The following is a 15,362-nucleotide window of genomic DNA, read 5'->3' as shown; positions in this document are numbered from 1 at the left end:
AGGATTAAGCGTGGTGTGGTCCTGCAGTATTTAAAACGTATTTCCCCAGATGTTGTCTTTCTGCAAGAGACGCACCTTATAGGTAACACCTTTCATGCAATGAATCGGAGGGGATACCGTTTGGCGGCCCACTCTGGCTTCACCTCAGGCTCGCGGGGGGTGGGTATTATGGTTAGGAACTCGCTCCCGTTGGAGATTGATGAGGTGCACCACGATGAGAGGGGACGTTACACTGCTCTGGCGGGACGTATGGAGGGTAGAGTGTTCAGTTTTGTGTCGGTGTACGTCCCGCCTGGGCTACAGGCCACTACATTTGCGGACCTGGGGCGCCTCCTTCTGGAACTTCCGAGTGGCCTATTGGTGGTTGGAGGGGACTTTAATGCGGTTGTTTCTGGATCTATGGATCGCCATCCCCCTAGGGACCTCCCCCGGGCACAGGCGTGGCTGCCTGGCCTTTTAGACACACTGGGCCTGGTGGATTGTTGGCGCTTAAAGCATCCCGTATTGCAACAATACACCTTCCACTCGGGGGCCCATGGTAGTCTTTCGCGGCTTGATTACATCCTTGTCCCAGCGGCCCATGCGGGGAGGGTGGGAGAGGTGCGCCATCTGGCACGGGGTATTTCAGACCACTCCCCATTGTTGTTGCATTTCGATGTCTTCCCGAGGGGGGATGGCAGGGTGGCCCCGATTAACGCCTGGTATCTGCGCGACCCCACCATTCGTGCCGACTTGATCACATCCTTGCAGCGCTATTTTGAGGAGAATGTGGGGTCGGTCCCATCTGCCATCTCCCTATGGGAGGCTTTCAAAGTGGTTCTTAGAGGGGAGGCCCTCTCCTTTATTGCCAGTGCCCGGCGGCGTGAGCGGGAGGAGGTGACCCGGGTGGAGGCCGAGATTGCGGAATTAGAGGGTGACCTGGGGAACGGGGTAACAGACGCCAGGTTACATGTTCTGCAGTTAAAGCAGGCGGCCTACCGGGCCCTCGTCACGGAGGCGGCCAGGGGCCTTGGTAGAGAGCAGCAGGGGCGCTTGTATGATGTGGGTGATAAGGCCGGTAAATTGATTGCGTGGTTGGATAAGAGAGAGAGAGCGAGCCGAGTGGTGCCTTTGATTGAGAGTGTGGATGGTGCGTGTGCCACGGAGCCGGAAGCCATTGTCTCCTGTTTCGCGGATTATTTCTGCGGAGTCTACTCCCCTGCTTCTCCCTGTTCGGAGGCGGACTCCCGTGCCCTGCTTCGGGATATTGCACTCCCCTCCCTTACGGCGGAAGACAGAGATTCGCTGGACGTCCCTCCCACCTCGGACGAAATTGCCTCGGCTATTCGCTCGATTTCATCCGGCAAGGCCATGGGCCCGAATGGCATTCCCATTGAGCTATATAAGTTACGCCCGGATGTGCTGGCACCCCACCTGCGAGCGATGTTCCTCGCGGCCCACTCGCAGGGCTCCCTCCCGCCGGACCAGCGTCTGGCCACAATTGTGGTAATCCACAAGGAGGGGAAGCCCCGTGAACGGGTCACATCCTATCGGCCGATTTCGCTTTTGAACGCGGAGCCCAAAATCCTCGCCAAGGTGTTGGCTAACCGGTTGGTTGGCGTGGTGGGCGATTTGGTCCATCAAGACCAATCGGGCTTTATCCCACACCGCAATACGGCTCTTAATCTACGGCGCTTGCACGGCGTGCTCGCGCGTGTCCCATTTGTGCGGGAGCCAGCCATCTTGGCGTCCTTGGACGCCACCATGGCGTTTGATACGCTCGAATGGCCATATCTCTGGGCGATGCTCGCGAAGTTTGGGTTTGGCCCGGGTTTCATCAGCTGGGTCAAATTACTATATTCGGGCCCGATGGCGCAGGTGGTGGTGAACGGGCGTGTGTCGACCCCGTTCGCGCTGGGGCGGGGCACGCGACAGGGTTGTCCCCTGTCGCCTCTTCTGTTCGCCCTGGCCCTGGAGCCCCTGGCGGAGTGGCTGCGGTGGCACCCTTCCATCCGTGGTCTCCGCTGGACCCCCGAGCACGAGGACCGCGTGTCCCTCTACGCGGACGATATCCTTTTGTATCTCGCCTCCCCGCGCAAGTCCCTGATCGTCCTAGTTGATGTTTTGCGCTCCTTCGGTCGCAACTCAGGCCTAGTCATTAACTGGGCGAAATCCTGCGTCTACGTGCTTTCCGGGGAGGCTCCGGTCCTGCCGCGGGACTGCCCGATCCAGATTGCCTCCCAGGGTTTCCGGTACTTGGGTATATATATCACTCTTGACCCGGAGGCCCGCTATGAGCGGAATCTGCTGCCCCCTCTCCAGCGTTTGAAGGAGGATGTGGTGCGCTGGCGGCGTCTCCCGCTCTCGCCGCTCGGTCGAGCGGCCTTGTTTAAAATGATGTCCCTGCCGCGCTTCCTCTACGCCCTCCAGAACACTATGGATATGGTCCCGGCACGCTACTTTCGTGAGGTGGAGGGCCTTCAGCGGCGCCTGTTCTGGGACGGGAGGCCGCGTATTGCTCTGGCTAAACTGACGCTCCCGTGGTACGATGGAGGGGTCGCCCTCCCGGACATTAAACGGTATTACTGGGCCTCCCAGCTAGCTGCAATTAATCATGGCCTTTACGGGCCCGCCCTGAACCCGGCATTCGAGATGGACAAGATGCTCCTGCCCGGTGGCGATTACAATCGAGCGCTGTACTCTGGCGCGCCTGACTCCCGTCTGACGGGACCGACGCGTGTAATGGTGCGGGTTTGGCACGCGGCTAATGCAGCTATGGGGTGGAAGGACCGTTTGACCCGGGCGTCTCCACTGTATGCCTCTGAGAGACTGGGCTCCCTGTGGACATCGAAGGGCTTCGAGAAGTGGGACACGATCGGAATCAGCACAGTGGGGGATCTCTGGACGAGGGGGGGATTCAAAACTTTTGAGACGCTGCAGGCGGAGTTCCAGCTGCAGGGCAGTGAGTACTTTCGGTACCTGCAGGTCCGCCATGCGCTGGGCTCCGTCTTCCCGGATGTTGCATCCATTCCGGAGTCTTCCCCCCTGGAGGACAGAGTGCTGGATGGCCATGTCCCGGACAGCACGATCTCCCTCATATACAAGAAGCTGATTAATGATAGATCGTGCCTGTTAACTAGTCTACGCGAGGCTTGGGTGGCCGACGGGCTGGAGCTGGACGACGAGGATTGGATGTCCGCGGTGGCCTCTCCGAAAGAGGTGGCCATCCCGGCTCGCCTTCGTTTCGTCCAGCTCAAGATTCTTCACCGGGTCTACGTGACGGGGCCGAGGCTTCTACGTATGGGTTTTGCCATGGACGGACTGTGTAAGCGTGGCTGTGGTGCGTTGGCGACTTTTATGCATATACTGTGGGAGTGCCCGAAGGTGGAGCGATTCTGGCGTGGTGTGCATGAGGTCCTGCATGTGGTCACGCGTGTAGCGCTGCTGCCCGAAGCGAGGAGGTGCTTGTTGAATGTATGGGAACCGAATGACTACTCGGTTCCGCAGACGCGGTGGGTGACTCTGGGATACATGATAGCGAAACGTGATATTGCTCAATTGTGGGGATCCCAGAGGCCCCCTGCGGTGTCGGCCTGGAAAGAGCACATGGATTGGTGTATGTTCCGTGAAAGGGTGGTGTATGTGGCGAGGGGCAAGCCTGGGGCGTGGGTGAAAATCTGGGGCCCCTGGAACGCCTACCGTGGGGGCATTTGTGAGCCACCACAGCTGCCGGCTGCCTCGCCTGCTCCGTCTCCCTAGCTGGACCCTCTTGCTCGGCCGCGGGCACGCGGCCCCCCAGTCCTTGATCTCCTCCCATCCCCCTCTTCAGATCTTTCCTGCCAGTCTGGATCCCCCACTATGGAGCAAGTGTTGTCATCTTGAATCTCGGGTTGCCTTGCGGTTGTGGTTTTTTGTTGATGTTGTTAGTCCTTAAAATGAAACCGTACTCTGTGGCAGGACGCCGTGAGGCCTGCACCGTTGATTACTCCTGTGTTTCTACTGTACACCGCTGAGAGACCTTTACTGTCTGTATGTACTATATTTGTGATGCTTTAGCGGCCGGCCGTGCGGTTGTAGGCCCATACCTGTAACCTTTTTATGGATGCAATAAACGGTTTCAAAAAAAAAAAAAAAAAAAAAAAAAAAAAAAACGTTTGTGACTGCACATTAGAAAATTGTTTTAGTCCCCTTTTAGAGCATGTTCTTCAGAGTTTAACCTATTACCGGAGCTCATGTCAACAACACCAGAACATATGCATAGAAGGGCTCTGGGTCGGCCCCCTTCAGCCATTGGTTCACTTTTTTAGGTTGACATCGTTCCTCCTTTGAAGAAAGTATAATTCACATTTTGGAGAGGGCCAGAAGAATATTTCAGTCTCAGAGTCCGCTAGTATTTAATAGGCCTGCCCTTTTGTTGCTGTGCATTAATTAAGGGTCCATACATTGCAATTGTGCTCCTAAAAGTGTTTCCACACTTGTGTTGATGCTGCAGCAAGAGCAATTTTGCACCTAGATATGATTTTGCAGCTTAATGCTGATTTATACTTCAAACGAAATTTCCGCATTCCAAGACCAAGGGTGAGTTTTCAGCTCTGAGCGTCTGTTATGACACTTGTAACGCTGCCCAACGGATAGTGAGGCTAATCTGTTATGAGAATTTGTGGAGCGCTCTTATCACAGAGGCATATGCAGGCTCTGGCATATATAAGTAGGCCGATCGGGCTCTAGTTGAATGGCCAGGTTTTCATTTTCTTGCAGAATTCGAGAAGGAGGGATGTGGAGTGGAAGGTTGTTCCAAGATTTGACACAATTTAGGAAAGGAGTGACCTTCTGTCTTGCTTCTGTGGATGCAGGATATTCGCGCGAGGTGAAGTGAGGCTGAGAGCAGATGCCTGGTGGAAGTTCAGGTCGGCAGGTCCGGCATTGTGGCGGGCTTTGTATGCATGGTTGAGCAGTATGAGTATGGTAGCATTTCTGGATTGGTAGCCAGCTCTCTGAGGTAGGGCGTGATGTGCGTGTTGTGGGGGATGTTGAGGAGTCGTCTGGTGGCAGCGTTCTTGGTGATCTGGAGTCTTTATATGAGTTGATTTGTGATGCTGGTAAAGAGTGCATTGCCGTAGTCTAGTCTGCTGGTGATGAGGGCCTGGGTGACCATGCATCTGGTGTTGGCGGAGAGCCAATGGAATATTTTGTGGATCACGCATAGGATGAAGAAACTGGAGGTGGTGATGGTGTTCACTTTTATGACCATCGAAAGTCTATTTTACACAATGATGCAGAGGTTTTTGGCGTAGGTCCCAGGTCTGATGGCCACCAGGAGGATCCCATGGAGAGCTCTTGTTCCTGAAGATCAGGACTTCAGCTTTATCTGTGTTGAGCTTTTGGCAGTTCTGTTTCATCCAGTTTGCTATGTTAGACATGCAGGTCTTTAATTTGGTGCTGGTGGTGTAGTTGTCTGTGAGGGAGAGAATTAGCTGGGTGTCGTCAGTGTAGGATACAATGTTTATTCCGTGGGATCCTATGACGTGGAAGAGAGGCACCATGTAGACCTTGAAGAGGGCAGGGCTCAGCAATGATCCTTGACGGATTCCGGAGATGAAGTTCTTGTGTTTGGAGGGGTAGGGTGGGAGCCTGATTTGCTAAGTACTGTTAGAGAGAAAGGAGGCCAGCCAGCTTAGGGCAGGACCATGTATTCTGGAGGTGTGGAGTCTTGTGAGGAGGGTGCTGTGGGAGACGGTGTCAAAGACTGTGGAGAGGTTGAGTAGTAGGAGTGTGACGGTTTGTCCTGTGTCCATGATGGTCTGGATGTCGTCAGCTGCTGCGTTTAAAGCAGTTTCTGTGCTGTGATTATTGCGGAATCTGGACTGCGAGATGTCTAATAGGTATTGTTGTTCGAGATGGTGGGAAAGTAGTTTGTTGATAGATTCCTCCACAACTTTGGATGGAAATAGCAGGAGTGAGATGGGCCTGTAGAAGCTGAGCTTTTTTCGGACTGCCGTAGGTTTTTTCAGGAGAGCTGCGATTTCTGCATGTTTCCAGTTTGGGAAGCTTCTACTTTGGGTAGAGTTGTTGTTGATGATGATGGTGGTGGTGAAGTGGGAGCTGATCACAGTTCCTCCTAGTTGAAGATACGTGGGGGGAGGGGCAGAGGTCAGTGGGGGCCCGGGAGTGGATTGTTCTCATGATTTTGGCAGTGTCTTGTGAGGCGAGTGGTTTCCACTTTGTGATCTGATGGTCCGATTGGGCGGTGGTGGGCAGCTGGTTGAGTGCTTGTGTTTTGGATCGAAGTTGCTGTAGAAATTGGAGAGGTTGTTGCAGAGGCCTTTTGCAGTTCTTAAAGCTGTTTTCCAGTCTAAGAGCGAGGGCTGTTTTTCTTGCCTCGCTGAGTTGGGTGTGGTATTTTCTGATAGCAGACTTGTAGGTGTGTCTTGTGATGGTGTCCCGACTGGTTCTCCATTTTCTCCAGCTGTTTGCAGAGTCGTTTGGAGTTTCTAAGGTCTTTGGTGTACCAGCTGACTTGTGCATTGGTTCTTGAGTGTCTGAAGTTCTTCAGGGGGCTAGGGTGCCTGCACTAGTAGTGCTCCAGTTGTTGAAGTCTTTGTTGTTGCCAATGAGGTATGGTTGGTGGGTGGTGAGCAGCCTCGGATTGGGAAGGCGGGCAGTCAGGCATTGGGCGAAGGGCTGGTGCCTAAGGGTCACCTGTGACCGTTTTTTGTAAACCGGCCCACAGAGCCTTACTGTCTTGCCTGCCAGGTCAATGTAATGTGGTGCCAGCATCATGCAAGCTTTCAGCAGTGCCTCTAAGCCAGTATTGTTCTGGCCAGTGAATTCTTTATCTTGCCCCCTCCCTCCACCCAGAAGCAGTGTTCCACACCCCTGCCGTGCAGTTAAACTGAGGTGAGGCTTTGAGAGTGCAGCTGGGTTCAGGTGATGTGGCCGTTGGGCCATCATCACCTCCGCACCCATGGAGCAGGGGGTCTGTTGTTAGCACCTTGGCTCCAGTGTCTTTCAGGCCTTGGTGGGGGGTTTATGTTTGCATAGGCTTGCTGTGAGGCATCTTTCCCAGATAGAAAAATTGAGAGGATTTAATGTTTGGGTCAGAGCTGCCGAATGATGAACTATGGAAATAGGTTCGAGTCCCAGCTTCAGCTTTACATCCTGTGATTCTGGGCAAATGACTTAATTGTCCAAGGCCTAAAATTAAAACTAATTTGATTTTCTGTAATGTAACTAGTGCTCATGTAATCTCTGCCCTTGGGCCTAGTTCACCCTACATAAATAAATGTACAATAAAAAAAGAACCTTCTGTTTGCTCATCTTTTCAGAGTCTGCAAAGGCTGCAACATAATAATGAGAGCGGATTATTTATACAATAATACAAAAGTCTGTATTCCTTCTTAACATGGCTTTTCTTCCTTTGTTTACTTTTATCCATCAGTCATTAAAGCAGCTTTACACCACATTTTAAACTGCTTTCACCTTATGTTTACTATGTAAACTTTAAAGTGCATATCAGACGAGAAGGTACCAGCTTTAGGTGATTTTCTTCATTTTTATACTGGCAAGGACATTCGAATACTGGTAATGCCAGGTATAAAAACGGCAAACATAGCCAGATCAGGAGTTGTGGCCTGCGAAAATGTAGTGCTTTTAGTTTTCACCGATGTTTCTCGCTCAATGAGCTTTAAAATACATAATTTATCAATCCTGTCTGAAAATGAACACAACGAGATTTGCTGTTTCAGGAACAGGCATCATCTAGGAATGCGGGCCACTTTTTTGTTGGTGCCTAGGCCGAATTGGGATTCCAATCTGACCCTGGTGGTGAGGGTGTTGGCCCAGTCTGTGTCCTTTATCTTGTTCCAGCTGTGTCTGAGATTATAGGTTATCTTGGCAGAGGGGGGGTTGGGGTGCACTGATGAAGACATGGACGATGGAGTAGTCTATCCTGGTGAGCAGAGTGAGGTGGCTGAACTTGAGCTTGTTGCTGGCTGTGAAAATGGGGCCATGGGTGTGTCCAGCGTTGTGGGAGGGGCCCTGGACAATCTGTGTCAGTCCTAAAATCTCTAGGCTCTCGAGTAGGGCAGTGAAGTTGGGATCTGTTTGGTCGTCAAGAGGGAAGTTGAGGTTGCCGAGTAATATGAATTTGTTTGAGCTGATGGCAATGTGCGCGAACAAGTCTGTGAGGAGGTTACTGAAGGTAGCGTGTGGTCAGTACGCTAGGGTGCCTTTGATGTAGGTGTGGTTGCCGGTCTGAATTCGGAAGTGCATCTGTTCAATGAATTTTGTGTCCTCGTCGATGGAGGTGGGGCAGGTGCATGTGATGGGGTCTTTGTGTATGACTGCGGGTCCTCCTGGTTTGTTCGGTCTGTCATGTCAGGAGATCTTGTAGCCCGCCTTCTCACCTTATAGGTGGGCCCACACTTAAGGAAAGTAGGAAGTACCAGTTTCTCAAAAAGAGGTGATGGATTAGAAAGAAAGAACAACACTTTGTTCCAGCAGTATGCTTGGCAGAAGGACTGGGCTCTCTTTGATATAGGCTGGCACAGCATCGGAGAGGCAAAATACAACTCGGTTTCAAGATAGGAAACAGAAGACAGTAAGTACAAAATAACAGCATAAAGCTTCTTATAGGTAAGTATAATGGAAATACTTTGATGCAGCTTACCTGGTGTTAGGTGAGACGTCACTGTAACTAGCCCACGACAAACTAGCAAATGTGTCCATGAACCGAAGAGGAGTATCGCACCTCTCCACCAGAAGTTAAAATTGTAGTTGCCAAGCTAAATAAGCACTAGCAAAGCCAATCGGTCTCAGCGTTGGGACCTATTGCCTTTGCCCCACGCACACCCTCCTTTTCTCTCTCGCCTGTTGCTTTTTATCTTCATCACCACCCGCCATGTTACTTCTGTCCCTGCCCTCATCCTCTGTTGCTTCCCCCCACCTAGACCTCATTTTTGTTCCTCCTCATCCTTACTAGCTGCTTATTATTTTTTTTTTTTACTGATCCTGATAATTGCTTGCATCATTTTGCAGGTGCATGCACGGTGTACACGCCTACACAATGGAGCGACCGCTACATCATAGTGTCTTGTCACTGTTTTTTCTTTTTAGCCCTGCTACATGGCAAAAATATTTCACCTTCTATACCCACAGTAAGGATTCTCTCCTGGCCTTCCCTGATTTTTGTAAAGGAAAACCACAAACACTTTTCTAACCCCTTCAAATTGGATTGGTCAAACGACTTATTCAGCCCCTTTAAAAATCCTGACTTTAAGGCAGTGCCCCTCTGCTAAACCGGAGGCAGAGATGGTAAAATCTAGAGACCCCCCCACCACCCTCACAATAACAACTAGCATTAACAAAGCTTACTGTGCTAAACCAAGCAAGCACAGGAATGCTGAAGCAGTTTATCCCTTCTTCTGTCCTTTTAAATTGCTAAGTTCCCTTTGTGTTTCTCATGGGACACATCCAGCCAGTATCTCCCAGGTTCCAGAGGTTCATTTGGAGCTGCATGAAAGGAAGTGGTCTGTGTGATGCATGTGTTATAAGGGACATCTGTTAGGGGCACTTCTTTTTCTTTGATTCTTTCTCTGTACTGGTGCCAGAAAGCCTTCACCCTCTGTGTTTCTCTTAGGCAGGTATTGAAATAAATCATCTGTAACTTGTCATAAATCTCCACAGCTTCATCCCGTCTTTCTAGGAGGAATCCTTTCAGGGTGCCCATAGTGATCTACTTCATATCAGCTCGTCTTCGTAACTACAACTTCTTGACTCTGACATAGGGTTTCCCCGGCTGTCCGCAGTGCGGAGCAGGTGTATTGTCATTCAAAGTTACAGGGCCCGATTCACAGAACTAACTTAAGACAAAATCCTAAACTTACTACCATTTTCGTATTCACAGAAGGCACTTACTCATTTTGGTATTCACAGAAGACACTTACTCACTTCGGTATTCACAGAAGTTAGGAGTCCTAACTTTAGGACTGCTAAATGCCTTCTGTGAATACCTAAAGTCTTAAAATTAGGATTTTTCTCAGTTTAGGAGTCCTAAAGTTAGGACTCCTAACTTTACTACTACTAAATTGTGAATACCAAAATGAGTAAGTGTCTTCTGTGAATACCAAAATGGTAGTAAGTTTAGGATTTTGTCTTAAGTTAGTTCTGTGAATCGGGCCCACAGTATTTTTATTGCAAACTTGCTGCAGACTCTAATGAAAATGGAGGCATGCGTTCTTGTGAAGAAATCTGTCATTTGTCAAAGTAAAACATATACTTTTATGTACAACTTCTGAATCAGACATCACAATGACAACACAAGGAGGCAGGAAATGTCGTTTAAGCCATTCCAAAATATAATTAATTAAACTACATTTTTAAAAACAACTGTGTGGTTTCATGGACCCACCTATGCCAATTCAGTGCCCTACAGAATGCATACGTAGAAATAAAATGCTTTTCAATTCATTATCAGATGATGTAAAGTCAAGGATGCTTCTCACATTCAGGTGTAAGAGTAAAAAAAAATATACACCAACGTCCACCCTGAGCTGTGCTGATGAGTGAGTTGAGAATGGATTAATAGACTTCATTTGTCCTATTGATCCTGTTGGATGTGAGACGATGAGATTGCTGAAAATTGCTCTGTTCTCATGTACCCCCATTAGAGTCACACAGAAGAATGTTGCCTGGTCAGGTTTACCATGTAGTATTCTTCGGAGGATGCTTAAAATCACTCATGCCTTGGGTTTTACATGCAGCATCCTAGTTAGGCTCACCTGGATGTGAGATGCAGATCTGGCTGTGAGATCCAGAGACGGGTTTTGCTGTTGGGTTCATCGCGTAGAAGATAGCCCTGTCAGCCCTCCCAGATGTGAAATTATGTTGCTTGGAAGCACTGCCCGGTCCAGTCAGATGTCAGCTGGCAAGTTTATTCAGAATTACATAATCCGGTTTTCTTAAGAGAAGATAGCCCCGTCAGGTCCATTTAGATGCAAGATTCCAAGCTGGATGAGAATTGCTCCATACCAACGTCTTGAAAATCCATATTAGTGCGATTTTTAACTGGAGAAAACTCTGTCACTGTCTGAATGATACAAGCACGAGACTGGGTGCACACTGATTTGCCCTGCACGTTTAAACACCAGTGTGAAACTTCTTTGGTGGCCAATATAGAGCAAGCAGAGGCAGGCGTCAACTGTGCATCCTGCAGGTGAAAAGGACTGGGGACAGTGTGGCCATGTTCTTGTGGTCAGACCGGGATGCGCGTGCGGTAGGGCTTCCATTAAGAGTCTTTCTGTCTGTGGTGTGCACAAGTACTCTGGTGGCAGGAAGACACCTTGTGATTCTAGAGGAAAAGGGCTGGAATGTAGGAGGGTAATCCACCATGGGATATACATACTTGTATACTTTTGTGACCCTCGCTTGCCTTTCACCTCTCGTCCTGCAGGAGTGGACACACACGTGCACAGGATCTCCAACAGACTGCGCTGGGTGAAGAAAGAAACAAAAACCCCGGAAGAGACCAGAGTCGCCTTAGAGGCCTGGTTGCCAAGGTTGGTAACCATAGCACTCCCACAAAGGGTAACATTGTGGTTAAGGCACAGACTTTAAGGGTTCAAGTCCTGGGTTTGTCCTGCTTCCCCATGTGTGATTTTCAGCACACGCCGGGATCCGCCTGTGCTGTTGTAGTTTAGAAGTAGAGCACGGATTACAAAGCAACAGACAGTTCTAGACTCCCAACTCAATGTGTGGACGGAGCTAGTACTGAATTTAGAAGACAGTGGGTATGAACTAGTCCAATTCATCTCTATGGCATTGTTTGAAGGTAGATTAAGGACTTTGAACTCTGTGGCAATCAATGTGAGTGTTATTGGCCAAAGCATTGCCGGAAAGGCGGGGGGGGGGGGGCAAAGAATGCCCTATTCCAGTAAATACTCCAGTTCTCATGGACCACACCATGTCTCCCTCCCCCATGGGTGTGGTATTTTACGTGAAGACCTTTCCACCGTTACCTACCGAGTAAGGTACTTTTGTAAACGCGGTAATGCCCCTGCTATCCAGATGACCATTGGTGACAAGGTTGGTGGGTGCTCCTTTCCTCCCTCAGCGGGTCTGGGTTCTCCTGGGTATCCACGTCCTCTCTCTGAGGCAGGCAGTCCTTTTAGGATTAGCCACATTACCTTAAAAAACACCAGCACAGTGCTGGATGTTTGTCTTCAGTTCAACTTTGCACCTTTTAGAACTCTCCTTAAATGCTTTCCATGGGGACTAAGGGGCTTATTTACAAGCCCCTTGCGCCACTTTTGCGTCACTTTTCCCATGTTAAAAGTGATGCAAAAGTGGCACAAGGGGCTTGTAAATCTGCCCCTACATTTGTAAATATGTCGTAATGGGAAAAAATAGCTCTGTACTTAAGTACTTAATTCACCGGGCTAAGTGCTGGGTCATGGGTTAATTGCAGAACAGACTGGGCCCCTTATATATCCGAGGTCGTTAAATAGATACTAATAACTCGGGTATTATTAGCACCAGTGGGACAGAAAGGGTGCCAGGGCCCTCAGTGGAATCAGGGAAAAGCCCCCATAAATGTTGGTTGGGTAGCAAAATGTAGCAGCAATCCGGACTCAGCGGTACCTCAGATCTCTGGGCACCAGAGCCGCTGCACCATTGACAGCTACGCGCCTGCTCCCCCAGCCTTCTCTACCGCCTCTTGTCTTTCAACGGAGTGGTATTTTTGCTGTAATTGTATTTTTATAGCACTTACAACCCCTGATGAGGCGCTGAGGCGCTCTATGGGGGGTAGCACGCTACACTGGAGGTGGTTAATCCAGTGAATAGTTTAAGTTTCATCTTGCGTTCTGAGGTCCCATCCCATGCATCACTTTGAGGTGTAAGTTAATTAATAGGAGGTGTATGTCATATTTGGATGGGTTTACACGAGTTTGTGGGCTAGAAGAGACTAGGCACTGCCAGATTGTAAGAAATCCTGTTTCTGCTGTGGTTGCAGGCACAATTAAAGGTGCTCGCCTTTAATTCAAAAGGTCTTACAGTTTAGGAAAATAACAAAGTAAGGACTAGGGGTTCATGGTTATTGTATGCAATAAACAGGAAACTCCAAAGTTCTTGGAAAGAATGTTGGCAGTGCTGTGTGAAAGTGGGAAAATAGTGCATTCCTAAGAAAGCATCCGGTCGTTCCTTCCTCGGCTCCCCTACCCCCCAGTCCTCTTCTGCTGAACAACATCTGTGATCTTTGAAATGTTTCTTCGCCTCTCTCTGCAGGGATCTTTGGAGCGAGATTAACTGGCTCCTCGTGGGCTTTGGACAGCAGATCTGCCTTCCCGTGAACCCGCGCTGCGAGGCCTGCCTGAACCGGAGTGTGTGTCCTTCCGCCAGACAGAAGGAAGGCCCCAACCTCTCGAAAAAAGACCGACGCAAAGAGGCTGCAGCGGTGAAATGAGGGTGTGTGGCAGGAGCAAAGCAACACCACTGCCCTGTCCTTCCTGGAGGAAAACATGACATCCGGTTCAAGAAGTGCGTAAGCAAAGAGGTCCTTGCCTCGAAGCACTAGCACTCACAGGTTTACAGAAGTGGAACCAGGATTTTATAGCATTGCTCTGAAGCAGGATATTTTACACAGACCGTCTAATGTGTACATACTATGGGTGTGCAAAAATTAGAATTTCGCCCGTGTCATTTTTGCAAAGGTGACAAACTTCGAAAATTCATTTATGAACTGTTTCCTCTGCAAAATTTGGCCTGTGTCCACATATTCCACATATTCCTGCCAAAATATTTTTTTACAGGCAAAAAAAAACTTGTCACTGTGTACATGAAAATTCGCCTGCTGAAAGTGGTTTTTCGTGGGCATTGTTTGTAAAATCTGTATTTTCAGGCTTTGACCCACAGATTTTTTTTGTGCGCAAGTTTGTGTAGTTAAAAAAAAAACCTTCCGTTTTTGGAGACACCCCCCCAGCCTGTAGATAGGAGCCATGCGTGCATTTGTCACAAAATGTTTTCTGGCCAGCTATTGAAACATCGGTAAACATGATGAAAAATATTCTTAGCCAAACTCACTCCTCTTTTCCAGCAAAATAACATGAGACAGTGTGCACTGAGACTGTGTGCTTATTCGCTATACAACCTGGTTGGTTGTTAAATAAAGGTGTCCAGGTTTGTATCTAGCCTCATGTTCTGTGACACAGGAAGTCAAATGCTGGGACTATAGTGTGGGGAAGTTGTTTTGCTCATTTCCACTGCAATATGTAGGTGGTCTTCCAGTAAACAGCTGCGCCGGATCATTCCCTGCATGTAAATCGTCGATTTATAGTAAACATATTAAAATATTACTATGGATAACCTCAGCCTTTGTGTTATTCCCCACTGGGTTTGAGAAAGAAAGACATTCAATCTTCGTTTCTATGTAGGAGATGTGCTCTGCTGGAGAAGCAGTTTATTTCTATATTTATTGAACCTCAGATTGTACAATATCTTCTGAATTTGGGATTATATTTTGGGGGATTGCCAAATTTTCATAGCTTGCAGGCTTGTGCTGAGAAGGAGCTACCCCTATATGCAGCCTTCTGAAAGGAGTGAGCAGCAGCACACATTCTTAATCTAAGACACCTCCTGTGTGCGAAGAGTTTGAATCTGGATTGTAGGACAGTGCTGTGGATTGCCCCAGGAAGAACTGAGACCATAAACGAGAGTCCTCTTGCAATCCAGGGCTTTATTATGCTCACCTCTGTTCAGACTAAGAACGAGTCTGGCGACAGCATTATGGGTTCATTGGAGTTTGCGGATTATGCATTTTGTAAGGTCCATGTTGAGCCCTCTGGCTACTTGTGACAGGCCTGGGGCAGGCGAGGTGTGTGCCATAAAGGTGTAGCCGAGGTGGGGTGGGGTGGGGGGGGGGGGGGGTACACCGCTGTAGCGTTCTCCTGATGTGGAAGCTGTTTTGTGTGATGGTTGACCTGACTTTTGAGTGAGAGTCTGGAATTGATCATCACTTCTGCCTGGGCGGGGGGAGAGGGGGCGCGCGATTGCAATCTCCTTACATCCTCAAGATTCGGTTGGTTCATGGGCCTTCAATGTTTCACATGTTCAGGTCTCGGTTTTGTGAGGGCTTTAGTTTCGATGAATTTATAACTTCAAGTTGTCTGCTGCCTTACAGGCCTTCAGTCAGACCAGCTGTTTCAAGGTTTGATGGGTTTTCCAATTCAAGAATAATCTTGGTGTCTTCTGCATAATCCCAACAGATATGTTTACAGGAGTTAATACGCGCAGGAAGTGGTGATTATGTATATTTTAAAGGAAAGAGTAAGAATTGTTGAGACTTGGAAATCACTTTTTGCCAAACTGTCAGATGCTTTATTGATTGTTTC

General features: G+C 49.0%; 1 protein-coding gene across 1 annotated transcript in view; it reads left to right on the top strand.

The window, feature by feature from the left end:
• Positions 1 to 14,334, top strand: part of NTHL1 (nth like DNA glycosylase 1) — a 159,389-nt gene extending 145,055 nt beyond the window's left edge. Inside the window, exons 5-6 of the mRNA XM_085630232.1 lie at positions 11,429 to 11,534; positions 13,261 to 14,334. Of these exons, the coding sequence (XP_085486358.1) occupies positions 11,429 to 11,534; positions 13,261 to 13,438 (284 nt within the window). The 3' untranslated portion in view covers positions 13,439 to 14,334. The remainder of the gene's footprint in view (positions 1 to 11,428; positions 11,535 to 13,260) is intronic.
• Positions 14,335 to 15,362: the final 1,028 nt, after the last annotated feature.

The sequence above is a fragment of the Triturus cristatus genome, chromosome 10, assembly GCF_964204655.1.
Source record: "Triturus cristatus chromosome 10, aTriCri1.1, whole genome shotgun sequence".
NCBI lineage: Eukaryota > Metazoa > Chordata > Amphibia > Caudata > Salamandridae > Triturus > Triturus cristatus.
This window is presented reverse-complemented; position numbering and strand designations above follow the sequence as displayed.